General features: G+C 36.1%; 1 protein-coding gene across 2 annotated transcripts; it reads right to left on the reverse strand.

The window, feature by feature from the left end:
- Window positions 1-285: 285 nt before the first annotated feature.
- On the reverse strand, window positions 286-11,839 carry LOC106879559 (zinc finger protein 665). 2 transcript variants are annotated; one of them, XM_052968996.1, is made up of 3 exons: window positions 11,593-11,839; window positions 6,452-7,609; window positions 286-5,513 (listed from the first exon to the last, which is right to left on the reverse strand). In XM_052968996.1, the coding sequence occupies exons 2-3, from the start codon at window positions 7,473-7,475 to the stop codon at window positions 5,461-5,463; spliced, it is 1,077 nt and encodes a 358-aa protein (XP_052824956.1). In that variant the 5' UTR covers window positions 7,476-7,609; window positions 11,593-11,839; the 3' UTR covers window positions 286-5,460. The 2 variants fall into 2 exon arrangements, with proteins under 2 accessions (XP_052824956.1, XP_014784681.1); XM_014929195.2 differs by having other exon boundaries at window positions 286-7,609; window positions 11,593-11,834.
- Window positions 11,840-15,905: the final 4,066 nt, after the last annotated feature.

Genomic DNA, 15,905 nt, shown 5'->3' on the forward strand with positions numbered 1-15,905 from the left:
ACACTCTCTGAATGGTTGGCGTTAGGAAGGGCATCCAGCTGTAGAAACTCTGCCAAATCAGATTGGAGCCTGGTGTCGCCTCCTGGTCCACCAGTCCTCAGTCAAATCGTCCAACCCATGCTAGCATGGAAAGCGGACGTTAAACGACGACGACGACTTACAAGTCGGTTGAAATCATAAATCTTTCTATAAATTCCAATCCAATAATTTCATATACATTTTCCCCATTTGATGTGTTATCAAACACTTGTTAGAGAATCAAATAAATAAGTCAAACAACAGAAATTAAGAAATAGTCAATGTTACTTTATTTCATGATAGAAAATATTACAAATGGACCCTTGTAAGGAGGTTTTAAATTGTTTTTGTAAATCTTTTTTCTCTCTTAGTGTTTGTTACATTATGCCTTCATTTGTTTTAAAAAATATAGCATTTAATTTATGGGACAATAAATTATAAAAGTATATGGTTGGGTCACACTAAAATGCAAATCGGTAAAAAGGGTCAATATAAAAAAAAATAATAATTAGCTGTATATAGCATAACGAAAAATGCTGAGAAGGGTGTAATCATCAATAAAGGTTGTAATGTTTAAGCTAAAAACACATATACTATAGCATAAACAAATGTTTTGAAACCAATATTAAGCAGTATTTACCAAGCGTTTCATATGAAAAATATTACAAATCCACTTAAATCAATATTCCTGATTGTCGTGAAGTTCAAATTCATCTTTTTTGGTTGCAAATTCAATATTTTGATGAGAACATGGCTGTCACTCAAAAACCTTGTGGGGTTTGCTATATTTTGATTCATTTTTTTCACTGATCACTTTAGTTGTATAAAAAAAAAGGTAGACAACTGTGAAGATTAAAAATATAAGATCATATGCACATACAGTGATAGTAATTCAAAACTGAATTCATTTACATGAGTTTCTTTTTTCTTAATATCATATTCACATTCGTTTTAATAAATTTATAAAGATCAATTCTTTGGTAGTTCAAGGCTTAATGAACAATGAAATTAAACAACTGTCAGTTGCATCTTAAACCTTGATCTGTCTTGTTTACACTACACTGTCTTTCAACGTTTGTAGCTAATCCATACATTTGAGGCCTCTATTATTTCTCACTCTCCAATGTATTTTATTTAGCTGTGTAGCATTGACAATGCATCTCATTTAGTTATGTAGCAGTTTCTAGAATGGTGCCACTATATAATGATTATCGTTAACATGATTAAATGAGCCTCTACTGCAAATTCAAAGATAGTAGAGTTTTATAAATTCACCCCTTTGACATGCTATCAAACAATTGTTGAAGAATCCAATAAGAAATAGCAGCCAAGTAACCACTACCAGTTAAAAAAATGAAGGACATGTAAGATAAACCTGAATTGACTATGTTTAAAAAACGACAAAAATTGGATTGTCACAGCTGGAAAACTTGAGGTCAGCCAAAACACTGCTGACCCTGGGTAAAACACAATACTCTAATTGATTCAATAAATTATATAGTATTATGTTAGGCTTTCAGCACCTCAGCCACCATCTCTAACATATTCACAACATTTTCTACCTTCATATATATATAATCTGATTGACCATAAATTTTACCAACAAACCCAGCTGCACCTGACTCATTGTTACATCTACATTCCTCAAACAACCACTTTTTGGAGGAACACTATGGTTATTTTTTCATAGTTACAGTAATGTGTATGTACAGTCATGGCCAATGATTTTGGCAAACAGTTTTTTTTTTTGCTACTTCATGTGAAATATCATGTGAATGTTAATGATTTAATATTATTTTAACAGGTTATCCGTTATCCAATAAGATTTGAAAGAAAAACTGTTGAAAAACTAATAAATACTGCAAATAATCATCAGTTTGCAGAACTGGTTATATTTCTTACAAGTGGAAATCACATTTCTCTTCATAATTTCAAGTTGGAATCGCATACAAACTAATACTTAATAACCAGAACAGTAAGTAAAGTATGATGTCATAACGCCATGAGCCTTTTATGATTGGATTTTAATTAATGTGTGCTCTTTTCCATACAAAAACTTCAAATTTTATTTTCTGTTATTGCAAGGATGGCATTGGCACAAGAAAAACGTCAGTCAATAATTTCTTTCTACCAAAATGGCCTAACAACACAAGATATTGTTGCTAAAGGCATTGCAGCTGAAAGAACTGTGTACAGGATTATAAAACCTTTCAAAGAGACAGGATCCTTGACAGTGAAAAAAACCCCCTGGTTGTCAATGTCTGTCCTCTGACTGCCAAGATAAGGCTTTGGTGAGAAATTCATTGCGGGATCAAAGTGCCGGCAGCAAACAGCTTGCTAAAGAGTTGGAATCAGCTGGTGTCAGGGCTTCTGCTTGAACTGTTAGACGACGACTTCTTGACAATAGTCTTGCTTCACAGAGTGCTGCAAAGAAACCTTTTTTTGCCCATAAGAAACGTGAAGGACAGAGATGCCTTTTGCAGAAAATATAAAAATTGGTCTAATGAACAATGGGACAAAGTGATTTTTTCTGATGAAGCACCATTTCAATTGTTTGGGATATCTGGAAAAAGGTTCATCAGAAGGCGACAAGGTGAATGCTATGATGAGGCCTGCATCGTGTTCACAGTCAAGTATCCAGAAACTATTCATGTGTGGAGTTGCTTTTCATCCAAGGGCGTTGAATCATTGTCAGTTTTGTCAAAAAAACATTTCTATGAATTCCATAGGGTACCAAAATATCCTTGAAAACCATCTCCTTCTAACTATTGAGAGACAGTTTGGTGAAGAAACGTGCATTAATTAAAAAGTATCTTGGAAATAAAGGTATTGAAATTTTGGAGCCTTGGCCTGAAAATTCTCCAGATTTAAATCCTATTGAAAATTTGTGGTCCATCCTTAAAATCTGAGTTGACAGAGAAAATTCAACAAATATTGAACAGTTGAAGGCTTTTGTACAGCAAGAATGGAGGTTTGTAAACATAGGACTAACTCAATCATTGATTTCCAGTATGCCTAAATGAATCATGGACATCTCAAAACATAGGGGTCACCACTGCAAATTTTGAGAGGAAGATGAATAACTAAGTATCACACCTTATTATTGTTCATATGGTTCAAGTGTGTTATTATTCTTCGTTAATATGCTCATACGTGCTCAAACAAATCGACTTTTTACCTCAAATAAGCATATTTATATATTTTTGGTGCAAAATAACGTTTTTGCCAAGATCAATGGCCACAGCTGCACATGTATGTGCAATAAAATTAGACCAATGTTTATGCAGAAATCATTTCCTGTAATGTAAACACACATAGATGCAAGTATTGCTGTGTAATTAAGAAATATGCTTTGCATCTTGAGGATTCTATGTTTGATTCCACAGTACAGTACCTTGGGCAACTGTCCTCTACAATAACTCAGGTTGACCAATACCTTGTGAGTGCAATTTGGTAACCAAAGACTGTAAATACCTTTCATACACACACACACACACACACACGTGTTTGAGTGTGTGTGATTGTGTGTCTATGTTTATATTTACCAGTATTGTGTCAAAATGTGTAACTTAGTGATTTGTCAAATGCAGATCAATAAAGTAACAAACTGAAAAAAGTACAGGGGTTGATATGATTGACAGAAATCCTCAAAGGAAATGCCCTATCATGGTCATAATCCAGTCACTGAAACCAGTAAGAGAGTATAGACTTTACAGATCATGCCAAAAAAATCTTGTAAAATTTAGCGCAAAAGGTAAACAATTGTAATTTTATTCTATTATATAATCACAGCAAAGGAAATTAATTTGTTGTAAGAGGAAGCAGTAGTATCTTTTGCACTGAAGAAGAAAAGAAAAGAGGGAACACAATTTCTAGAGTGCTGTAATGCAAATAAAATGATTCAATACCAGTAACTTCAGATAGAGTCAAACAACTAGTCAGTAGTCAGGTGGTTTCATAGCAAAATTCATTTTGTTCTTCTTGGCTTTGAGATCTGATCCACACACCATTCCTCACAAGCAGGTTCATCATTAGTATAAATGCTAGCTGCAAGCCATAAGGATTGTGAAAAGACAACAACTAAGTGAAAGCCTGTTTGTGAATACTGGCAATATCTGTAAAGGTCAGCTTCCATATATTACTGAAACAATAGATATTCCGATAGAGACAGAGATAGAAAACTTCTACTACATAAACGGAAAAACTAATGCAAGCCACTGATCACTTCTATGGTAGTAATAACATGGAGATAGAATAGGGTTTACAAAAAGCTATAGAAAGGTAATAGCAGGAGTAGCAAGGGGAAAATAAATGAACAGTAAATGTCAGACATATAAACCTATATAGTGTGAGAGAAACATCAGATATCTAAAACTGGTGGGGTGTGTGTCCAGAATGAAGAGGTACAAGGTACCCCCACTCTATCATCCACTTATGATGTTGCCATGATAAAATGCACTCAGTAACCGTTGGTAAACAAAACAATTGAGGACAACATGGTGAGGATCCTAACTTTACTGAGGACATGATAACTCCTCTCATGCTGGTGCCATTTATAAAATGCACCCAGTATATCGTTTTTGTAGTTGGTGATAGGAAGCGCATTTAGCCATAGAAACTAAAATATGCATGAGATGTGGCCCTCAAACCTATCTAAGAGGGTAGTAACTCTCAATAAGAACTGGTTTGGACCATAGCAAACTGTTCTACCCATGCCAAGAACTTTGTACGACAATCATATCAGTAAGGAAGAGCGTCATTGTAAAGACTTCAAAACAATATCAGAACCAAGAATTTGAATAGTAAATCATATCCTGCAACATCCAGATTATCAGTATACACAGATTGCATTCAGACCATAGCAGATATTCTCCAAATTTGAACCTGGAATGTTTAAGTTTGAAAGTCAAAACTGCTGGCAAATAATACCATATTTGGTAATGCTGACCAGAAATAATTGCCACAAGTAATTAATATTACTATGTTTGGAAATGTTGACCAAAGCTAATTCTATTATAATCATCTTTGATGTGAGTTTATGATAGACATTGACAAACAAAAACAAAAGTATAATTTTAATGTGTAGGAGTCTTATGGAATGTCCTAGAACTTTTTAGTGAGCTTGGTATAAACTCCATATGCTGTAACCAGCCTAAGCTATGGACATACAAAAGATGTATGTGTGACCACAGGTTGACTTACAGTGAAAGTGTTTCATGTTTTAGGTATATGGGAGAAATACACACTGAAAATAGACTCTCTTAAATGCTTGGTTGGATCACTGGATGTAGTCAATAACTTCTGTTAGCTAGAGAGAGGATTGTTCAGAAATACAACAGCCAGGGTAAGAACAGGTTGGAGAAAATTCAGATAGTTACCTCTGTTGGCAATGTAGGTTTTTTTCTCACCTCAGAGTGAAGCATAAAGTGTGTGTGAGAACTACTATACTGCATGACAGTGAGATGTGGGCCTTGAGTGCAGAAGACTTGCAAAGGCTACAAAGAAAAGATACAAACTTACTCCAGTGGATCTGTAATTCTAGTATACATGAATACCAGAGTACAAATGAGCAGAGAGAAAAATCAGATGTTGGATGCAAAAGAGAAGGCTATGCTGGTCTAGGTATGTGATGATCGTGGAGGATGAATACTGCAGTCCTGGGCACTTCAAGATGGTGGAACCCATGGAAGAAATGGAATGAAGTGGTGAACGGCTGACTTGAAGATGCTGTATCTCACAGAAGAGGTGACAAAGAACCGTACTGACTGGTGATACAGGGCTGCAGAAGACTCATCCAACCACAGCCAGGAGTAGTGTTTAAGGGCTGCAATTGATGTATCCTGTCAGGCCTACATTGAAAGTGAAAATAAAATGATGTGGCACCATGGCTACTATCTTTGACAAATGTGGTTACAAATGGACAAACCCTACTACTAAAAGAGCTTTTAAAAAACAAAAATAGGGTTGAGCAAACTGAAGGAATGGACAAAGAGAAAGATAATGGAAAATATGTGGTTGGAAACATGGTGGGGAGGTGGTAGTGTTTCTTGCTGTAAACCTATGGCCTCCCTAGACTATAGTTTTTGATTGATTGATAGCTTCTCTCATGTGAAAAAAGAACCATTTTGTACTGCCTGCTTTGCAGTATCATTTTGCAACAATGTGTTATCACAACTTTCAGGATCATTACATCATTCTCCTGTTTGAAGAACATCAGAAATCTTGAATTCATTATCAAATGAATAATTACATTGATAGGTTTCTGCTGCATGAATTGTCATATGCTTCTTTAAGTTACTATTAACCAAGAAAGTCTTACCACAGATTTCACAACTGAACGGTCTTTCTCCTGTGTGAATTGTTTGATGAGTAGTTACATAAGATTTTCTTGAAAATGTTTTACCACAAATATCACAGCGGTAAGGTTTCTCACCTGTATGAATTAGTCGATGCCTCTTCAGGTCACCATTATTTGCAAATGCTTTACCACACATTTCACACTGGTATGGCTTCTGTCCAGTATGAACCATTATGTGTCTCTTTAAGTCATCATTATCAGCAAACCTTCTACCACAAATATCACAATGGTGTGGTCTCTCTCCAGTATGGATCATTCTATGTCGAGTTATGTGTGATTTTCTAGAGAAAGCTTTACCACAAATGTCACAGTTATGTCGTTTTTCTCCTGCATGAGTTTGCTTGTGTTTCTTTAGTTCTTCACAATTTGTGAAAGTCTCACTACAAAGTTTACACTGTAATGCTTTCTCTCCAATGTGAACCATTTTATGCTTAACTGCATTACCTTTATGTGGAAATGTTTTACCACAAATGTCACATTTGTGTGGTCTCTCCCCTGTGTGAATTACTTTATGATGTGTTATGTTCCCTCTACTTGAGAATGCTCTGCCACAAATGTCACAGTTGTAGGGTTTCTCTCCAGTATGAACCAGTTTGTGACTAGTTAACTGAGGTTTTCTAGAAAATGCTTTCCCACAAACATCACAGCGATGTGGCCTCTCTTCACTATGAACTATCTTATGTTGAGTCATGTACACTTTACTTGTAAATGTTTTACCACAAACATCACAACAGAATGGTTTTTCTCCAGTATGACCCATTAAATGGCTAGCTAACTGGTGTTTCCTGGAGAATGTTTTATTGCAAATGTCACAATGATGTGGCTTCTCTTTAGTATGGATTATTTTATGTTGAGTCATGTACACTTTACTTGAGAATGTTTTACCACAAACATCACAGCCAAATGGTTTCTCTCCAGTATGAACCATTATGTGGCTAGCTAACTGTTGTTTTGTTGCAAATGTTTTTTCACATATGTTGCAATTAGGTGGTTTCTCTTCAGTATGAATCTGTTTATGCAGGTTAAGCAGTGAATTGTTCGAAAACTGCATGCCACAAATTTCACACTGGTAGTCTGCCTTTTCTGTATTGTCTTCCATCAAGTTGTGTTTCTGCAGTAACAACTTAAATATTCAGAATGGTGTGATGCCTATCAGTATTTTCCTGTGCAAATTTCCAATTTCTCTCAAAGGATCTCCAATTTGATAACTATTTTCCAAAATGCAAACATTTCCTAAAATACAACAAAATTAACATTAACAACACAGAGATAACTATTAAACTTATAAGAGAATTCATTCAGGAATATCATCATGAAAACCTAACTCTACCATCACCTTTAACAGAACACAATGACATGGTGTACATCCAACATTTGTTTTACATCAGATAGTATAGTCTGAATAACAGAATAGCATGGATACAGGTGGAAAGTTGTTTACAGAAAAATGCTTAAATATGCAAAAGTCATTTTGTATATAAATCACAATATTTGTATGTACTTACACAGTATCAGGTGTGTATACTGTACATAGTATTCTGGATGAATGTTCTACACACATTTTTTATTAAGTTGGTCAGAGGAAAAGGGCAATGCCCATGACTTTTATATTTATCTTCCAGCCTAGTGATTAGTGCTAAGCATCTGCAGAGAAAACAGAGAGTGAACCAGAAGCCTGGTCTGAATCTTTGCAACAGAATGAACCCAGCTAAAGTACCCTGATCAAGACAAATTATCGAAAGCATTTCAGACTTAACCATATTTCCACAGACATAATGTATCTATGACTACATTTCTTTAATAAAGTCTTCTTTTGTTAAAATATCACAATGTGATATGAGTGAGATTTGGTTATTTCTAGCTAGAAAGTGTATAATATCATCATCATCGTTTAGCGTCCACTTTCCGTGCTGGCATGGGTTGGACGGTTTGACTGAGGACTGGCAAGCCAGATGGCTGCACTAGGCTCCAATTTGATCTGGCAGAGTTTCTACAGCTGGATGCCCTTCCTAAAATAAGATGGGGTGATCATGGTTGGAATATCTTTCATTAATCTGCTTGATTAGAGTTGACCTGAGGCTAAACAACAAGAAAAGAGAGCTTCTAAGTGGTGGTTTGACTGCTAGAAATAGCAGCCAAATGACCCTATTGACATTTCACTGTGCTTGAATATTTATTACTGTGTTTCTTTATTGTTGTAATGAGTGTTGTCACTTGTACTATTACTGCCTTCTTTCAGTGACCACTGTGGTCATTGTTATGGACTGGTAGAATTGCTAGAGCATTAGAAAAAAATACCTTTATGTTTTAAGTTTAAATCCAGCCAAGGTCAGCTGCTATTCTTGTACCTAAATTTAATACAAATATTATGGTACAAATAAAATTCTTTCAATACAGTTTCAATTTTCATTTATCTGGATAACACAGTTCTGTATGTATTAGAATGGAATGTGTTGGATCACAGGTTAGCTTGATAACAGCAGACCTGGGACGAAACCAGAAGAATACTTAGTTTTAGCAAAGAGGAATACACTGGGAAATATGGGCTAAAGTACAATGTATTTGGGGGTAAGAAGACCGGATGGTGAGGACTTTTGACTATAAGTTCCACTTGATCTGTGGCCAAACAATAAATACCAACATTAATTTACATCAACCATTTATGCTCAATGCATCAAACAAAAAAAAATGGTTGAAAAGAAACACTCTAGAGAAGTGATTGCCATATTAGAATCTCAAATATAATATATATTGACAGCCAATATTTTACTTTACCAAGGAGGTGAACAGGCAGAATCATTAGCATGCTGGACGAAGTGCTTGGTGGCAGCTCATCTGTCTTTATGTTCTGAGTTCAAATTCTACTAAGGTCTACTTTACCTTTCAGGTTAGATAAAAAAAAGTACCAGTTGAGCACTAGGATCAAAGTAATCAACTTACTCCTCCCCGAAATTGCTGGCCTTGTGCCAAAACTTGGAAGCAATATTTTACTTTATCATATAACTTCTATCTTTCCCCACTCTTAAACATGCTACAAACTTAACCCTTTTGATACTAACCCACCTGAGACCACCCCTAGTTCTGAGACAGACTTTAAACTCATCTACACAAAAACGTTCCATATTAGCCTTGTGAGTAGATTTGGTAGATGGAAACTGAAAGAAGTCAGTTGTGTGTGTGTGTGTGTGTGTGTGTGTAGTGGGGGAGGAGCTTTGTGTTTGTCCTCCATTGCCGCTTGACAACTGGAGTTGGTTTGTTTACATCCCCGTAACTTTTAGTGGTTCAACATAAGAGACTGATAGAGTAGCTGGCTTTAAAAAATAAGTAATGGGATTGGTGATTTCAACTAATAACCTTCATTATTATTTTTAAAAAATAATTAAAACAAAAACTGTGTATTTTAACAGAAATATGACGATGAAAGTGTTAACAGGCTTTGGTTATTTCTTTTAAATAGTTGATCTATTTAATGATACCAGAGAATTAATACATGTATCGATAAATCACCAGAGATGTATGTTTTCAAAATCCATCACCTTTGACACAAAACAGAATTGACAGAAAATTCACAGACACACAATATGAAATTGCTTAAAATTGATCACTAAGATTTATTAACGTGACTTGATTATTATTTTATAGTATAATTTGCCATAGAATATGTAGGCTGATAAATCGCTTCTATGTGTAAACAATTCTCGTCCGTCAAGACGCTTTTCTCAGTCACTTCTGTTTTAAACCGGAGGAGGTCAGCATGGTTAGCTTTCAAAACGTACTTCTCCGACAAGCCTACTATACCTATTCACGCATGTGTAAACATGTTTCGATACAAGTGCTTACATACGTTTCCACATACGTACACAACGCATGTATGTTTACAGAAACAAACGATTCCTATTTCATAAAATTGTTCTTGTACACACAATGGCAACGTTTTTTTAAACCTTTTCTATCGATTTCAAGCTTGCTTATCCAAAATTTTATATCTTCGAAGAGGGGCCCTTGCTAGGAAACCTCAAAATTCACATTCAAAATGATTTGTGTGAAATCCACGAACTGTACGAATTTTGTAACTCGATTTTACTAACACAAATCATAACTAATTTTCTTAGAATCTATTACATACATATCACGGAAGCTAGTCCATAAGTACCGTTAGGTGTTAAGTCTCAGGTCAGTCGTGATCGAGCAGGCCTATAATCAAATACGTCCCAGTCGTGACTAACCCGTCTTTTTCGTATTTTAGTTACAACATCGTCTAATTTATTAATTACTTAAGACGGTATGATGTGATTAAAGAGAGATTTTGCTGCTGTTTCTAGCAAGTCAGCGATAATATGGAGTAACTGAATGCTTGAAACAATCCTTGTGTGACAGACTTAATGGCAAATGGCAGTGAAACGAGAAAAAGACTGATTATGGGACAAAATGTAATGAAGGTGTTGGGAATTAGGTAAAAAAAAAAATAGTCCATATTGATATATAAGTCGTTAATATATAATACTAATAATAACTTTTTAAGTCATTTGATGACGCCCATGGTGGGGTACCGAACATAAAAATGAATTTCTAACATAACGTACAAACAAGGTCACACATTTTGTGGTGGAAGAAAAATGATCAACTATATTGACCACAGAACTTAACTGGAACTTTATTTTACCAAACCCCAAGTAAGATAAAAAGCAAAATAATGACCATGGCAGGATTCGAACCCAGAACATAAAAAGCTGAAACTGAAAGCATTTTATCCATCACCTTCTACTTATTATTTTATTAATGTTTAACACACACACGGGATATAGCCGGCTATATCACACCTTGATATTTTACCGATACTTTATTTTTAATCGATTCCAGATGGATAAAAGTCAAAATCGACCACATCGGCGAAATCTGAACCTAATAATATAAAATATAATGCTTATTATTAGAGTATTATTTACGTTTTGAGTTCAAATCCTGCCAAGGTAGATTCTGTCTTTCACCCTTTTGGGATCTATAAAATAAAGTACCTGTGGGTTTGATATAATCGAGTATATTCATCCTTTTTACCACTAAAATATGTTCTTGTTTCCAGTGTTAGAAATCAATTACTCAAAGTAAAGCAACAAAACATGAAGTAAAAAAAATCACAGGTTTTTGTTTCATCTTCAATCGTCGGTCACAGAAAATCAAAATAACAAAAAGGTAAATTTCGAACGGTTATCCCCTACCTGTGCTGCATTTAGTTTCTGGCCGTTTGGAATTATATTGAAGAGATATGGGATGCGAGAAAGATCAAACGATGGCCATAATTCTTGAACTGGAAACAGAGAAATGTTTCAGAGAACAATGAAAATTAGAAAAAATGTGCTGACATCTAATTTGCATAATCTCGGTCGTTCGCGAAACAAGTTCTCGTTTGTCTGCTGCTACTAGCGAGAGTTTGCGATTTCTGAATGGATGTTTAGCCCTAGGTCGCCTCTCATTTAACATACGTATGATAAAGGACAGCTATTTCAGCCGTGATCAAGATGTATAATAAAAGGCTTTTCAATCATGGTCATTTCATCTTGTTTTCATTACAAGCACACTGTGTGCGTTGGCACTCCGTCGCTTACGACGTCGATCAACGGAACAGCCTGCTCGTGAAATTAACGTGCAAGTGGCTGAGCACTCCACAGACACGTGTACCCTTAACGTAGTTCTCGGGGATATTCAGCGTGACAAGGCTGACCCTTTGAATTACAGGCACAACAGAAACAGGAAGAAAGCTGTGGTGAAAGAGTACAGCAGGGTTCACCACCATCCCCTGTCGGAGCCTCGTGGAGCTTTAAGTGTTTTCGCTCAATAAACACTCACAATGCCCGGTCTGGGAATCGAAACCGCGATCCTATGACCGCGAGTCCGCTGCCCTAACCACTGGGCCATTGCGCCTCCACTATCACAACCCTATGAAGAAGTAAAAGGGTACGAAATTGGCTGTGTTGTTATTGTTTTTTTCCCCACGCCCTGTACTTTTAGTATTCCTGTATGTTATAATAACGTGAATTACGATTCTGGAAGAATTTTTTTGTTTTATTAATTTCAATCTTTTACATCACTCCCACTCCAATTTCGGTCCCTTATCTTTCCCCACAATATAATGATAGTTATTCAAAACTCCACTGGTTATCCAATGTATCTTTCTTCTGAGCTAGTAAGATGGAAAAGGGAAAGGGAACAAGCATTGTCGAACGACTACATAGAGTAGCCCTCGTTGCATTCTAATTCTGTTTTTTTTCTTCAATACCATGATCGATCAGATGGATGGCCAAAGATCTAATCCTGTTTTTCTTCAATACCGTGATCGATCAGGCGTATGGTCAAAGAAATTTCACCCGTGACCACCCTACTCCATTTTTTCTTGCATGGTGTATCTAGGATTACGTTATCCAGTGTATCCTTTTAAAGACAGTTGGATATGATTTGAAAGACTTGGGCTGCTATTTCTAGCAGTTCTAATGACCACATATAGGGTCACTTTATTATTATTATGTTTGTTTGTTTTTTTTTATTTTGATTTCTGGGTGTAGTTTGAAATTGTAAAATTAACAAAGTTGAAGTGCTCTTAAAAATAGGAATACGAGTTTGTTTAGAGGAAGCAACAAATTATCTTTATAAAATTAAATTTTAATTTTAAGTAGAAAAATTCAAGTTCATTTAAAAAAAAATTTGAATGGATTAAAAAATTTCAGATTTTTCTTTAACAGTGAATTTGAATTTCAGTTTCTATCAGAGACTATTTACATTTCAAGTTGTTAAATTGTGATTTATTAATATTCTAAATTATGTTTTCTTTTTTAAGTTTTAAGCATTACTGTGTGTAACAATTAAACTAAAGTTCATTATTAGAAGCTTTTGTTTCCTAATTTTTTTTTTATTTCTCTAATTTGAATGCTTATGGCTTCGAGGGTAAGACCACCAGTGCAACACGAAGTGGTTTTAATTTCCAGACTGAGTGGTACACTGTGTATTCAGCAAAACACTTCATTTCATGTTGCTCCAGTCCATAACTTCAAGCAATAGCTGGGAAGTTAACCCTACAATGGACCAGCATTCCATTCAGAGGAAGAGTTTTAACCCCAATCACTTGTATGCCATGGAAACTGAATTAAGCTCTAGGAATCATAGAATCCTAGGGTTTATGATAGACCTAAGTCTATGTTTCTAATACATCACCATCATCATTTAAGGGCCATTTTCCATGCTGGCATGGGTTAGACACTTTGACTGGAGATGGTATGCTGGAGAGCTGCACCAGGCTCCAGTTGTCTGTTTTGGCTCGGTTTCTATAGTTGGATGCCCTTCCTAATGCCAACCACTCCACAGAGTGTACTAGGTGCCTTTAATGTGTAACTGGTATGGCTACCATTTATGTGTCACTGGTATGGGTGCCATTCATGCATCACTGGCACTGACCACAACCACAATTTCACTTAGTTTGATGTGTGTTCTCAAACACAGCAATTTGCACAGAAGTCTCAACATCCAAAGATCACATTTTCATTAGTCTACCTCTTCCACAGGTTCTTAGGGAGAATTTTGCTGATTTAAGCAGCTGGACAAATGTACCTTAAATATCTGTTTTTGCTAATAATGTTGGTAAATTGCAATAATCAGCAGAACTGATAAACTAGTGAGGGTCTACATCAGTAACAACTTGAGCTAGCAGCAAAATGTGCTTCAAATTATATAGCCTTATATAAGACACATTAAATAAGGTAATGCTAGATATACTATGCCTGAATAGAAGACAGGATTTCAGAACTGGACCACTGCTAGATAAAGGCTGATTAGGGCTAAGCAAAGCAAACATTTTAAAAAAAATTTGTTTCTTTACTAAGAGAGTGGTTAGTGCTTCTGAGATGAGAGACACAGTTAATATTCAGTTAGAATATCTAGGCAAATGGTTTGAGAAAAATGTGAGCTATGTGAGTTAACAAAGGAACTTCTACTAGCTTACTAAACCAGCTACAACTAGCAGCCAAATCTCCCTCAAATTACAACCCATCTTCAGAGAAAAGGACCCACTAGATAATAATGTAGTTTTAGATATGCTGTTTTAGAAGTAGTTGATAGCTTCCGCTACTTAGGTGACCAAGTTAGTAGTGGGGTTGGATGCTCAGAGAGCATTACCACTAGAATAAGAATAGCCTGGGCAAAGTTTAGAAAGCTTCTGCCTCTCACTCAGAGTGAAAGGTAGATTGTACGATGCATGTGTGTGAACTGCCATGCTTCACGGCAGTGAAACATGGGCCGTAACTGTGGAGGACATGCGTAGGCTTGAAAGAAATGAAGCTAGCATGATCCGCTGGATGTGTAATGTCGGTTTGCACACACAACAGAGTGTAAGTGCCCTGAGAGAAATATTGGACATAAGAAACATAGGATGTGGCATGCAAGAGAGACGTTTGAGCTGGTATGGTCATGTACTATGGATGGATGAAGAGAGATGTGTGAAGAAGTGCCACTTTCAAACAGTTGAAGGAATCCGGAGTAGAGGTAGACCCAGAAAGACATGAGATGAGGTGGTCAAGCATGACCTTCGAATGTTGGACCTCACAGAGGCAATGACGAAAGACAGAGACCTCTGGAGATATGTTGTGACTGCGAATACCCGGCTGTATCCTACACCAGTTTCGCATAACCAGCCCCACCCCCAGCCCATTCAAAAGTACCTTGAATCGTAGGGTGACCTGCTGTGCTTGAGGAGACCTATTGAGGCAAGTACATCAACATGTGTTAATGTCAACCAGAGAAGTTGAATTGTTGGGTATGTTTTTAACTTGGGTCTTAAAGTATGCCTGTATATATGGGAGAGTATAGTCTCACTTTAATAGTTTCAGTATAAAATTGAAAGTATCTGACATTACAGTAGAGTGATGTTATTGTTTCACTTTTGACATGTAATACTGAAATAGTGGAGGAGATATGATATTGCTGTGGGCTCAAACTATGCAAGAAGTTAAAAATTTTGTTGGCCTAAGACACTACACGGACCCTAAGTAAGGCATTTGTTAATTTGGAATGAAATTGGTTGTGTAGTTCTCGAGTTTTAAGGATTCACACAGACACACATTTTCATCTTTATATATCTGATATTTATGCACACATTCCAAAATTCCAGTGTTAAGGATAGTAAAAAGGATTTTGCACCTGAAAAATGGAGCTCATGGAGCTGAAAAATGTGGGAGTTAAGGCCCCTATTGGGGATGGGTGTGTTAATGTCAACCAGAGAAGTTGAATTGTTGGGAATCTTTTTAACTTGGGTGTAATATGTATTGTTTGAATTTCTTTGAAATAGGAAATATATGTATATTCACTGGGTTTGTAAAAGAGAGCAAAGCTACAGGAAACGAAAAGACGAATGATCACGATAATCAGTCAGCTACCATAGCCTAGTCGTTACTACTCCCCAATGTAGGATTCCTCACCATACAGGTGACAGACACAGCTGTAAGATGCATTACGGAACTATAGCAATTGGAAGGGCATGACCCAATTG

The sequence above is a fragment of the Octopus bimaculoides genome, chromosome 6, assembly GCF_001194135.2.
Source record: "Octopus bimaculoides isolate UCB-OBI-ISO-001 chromosome 6, ASM119413v2, whole genome shotgun sequence".
NCBI lineage: Eukaryota > Metazoa > Mollusca > Cephalopoda > Octopoda > Octopodidae > Octopus > Octopus bimaculoides.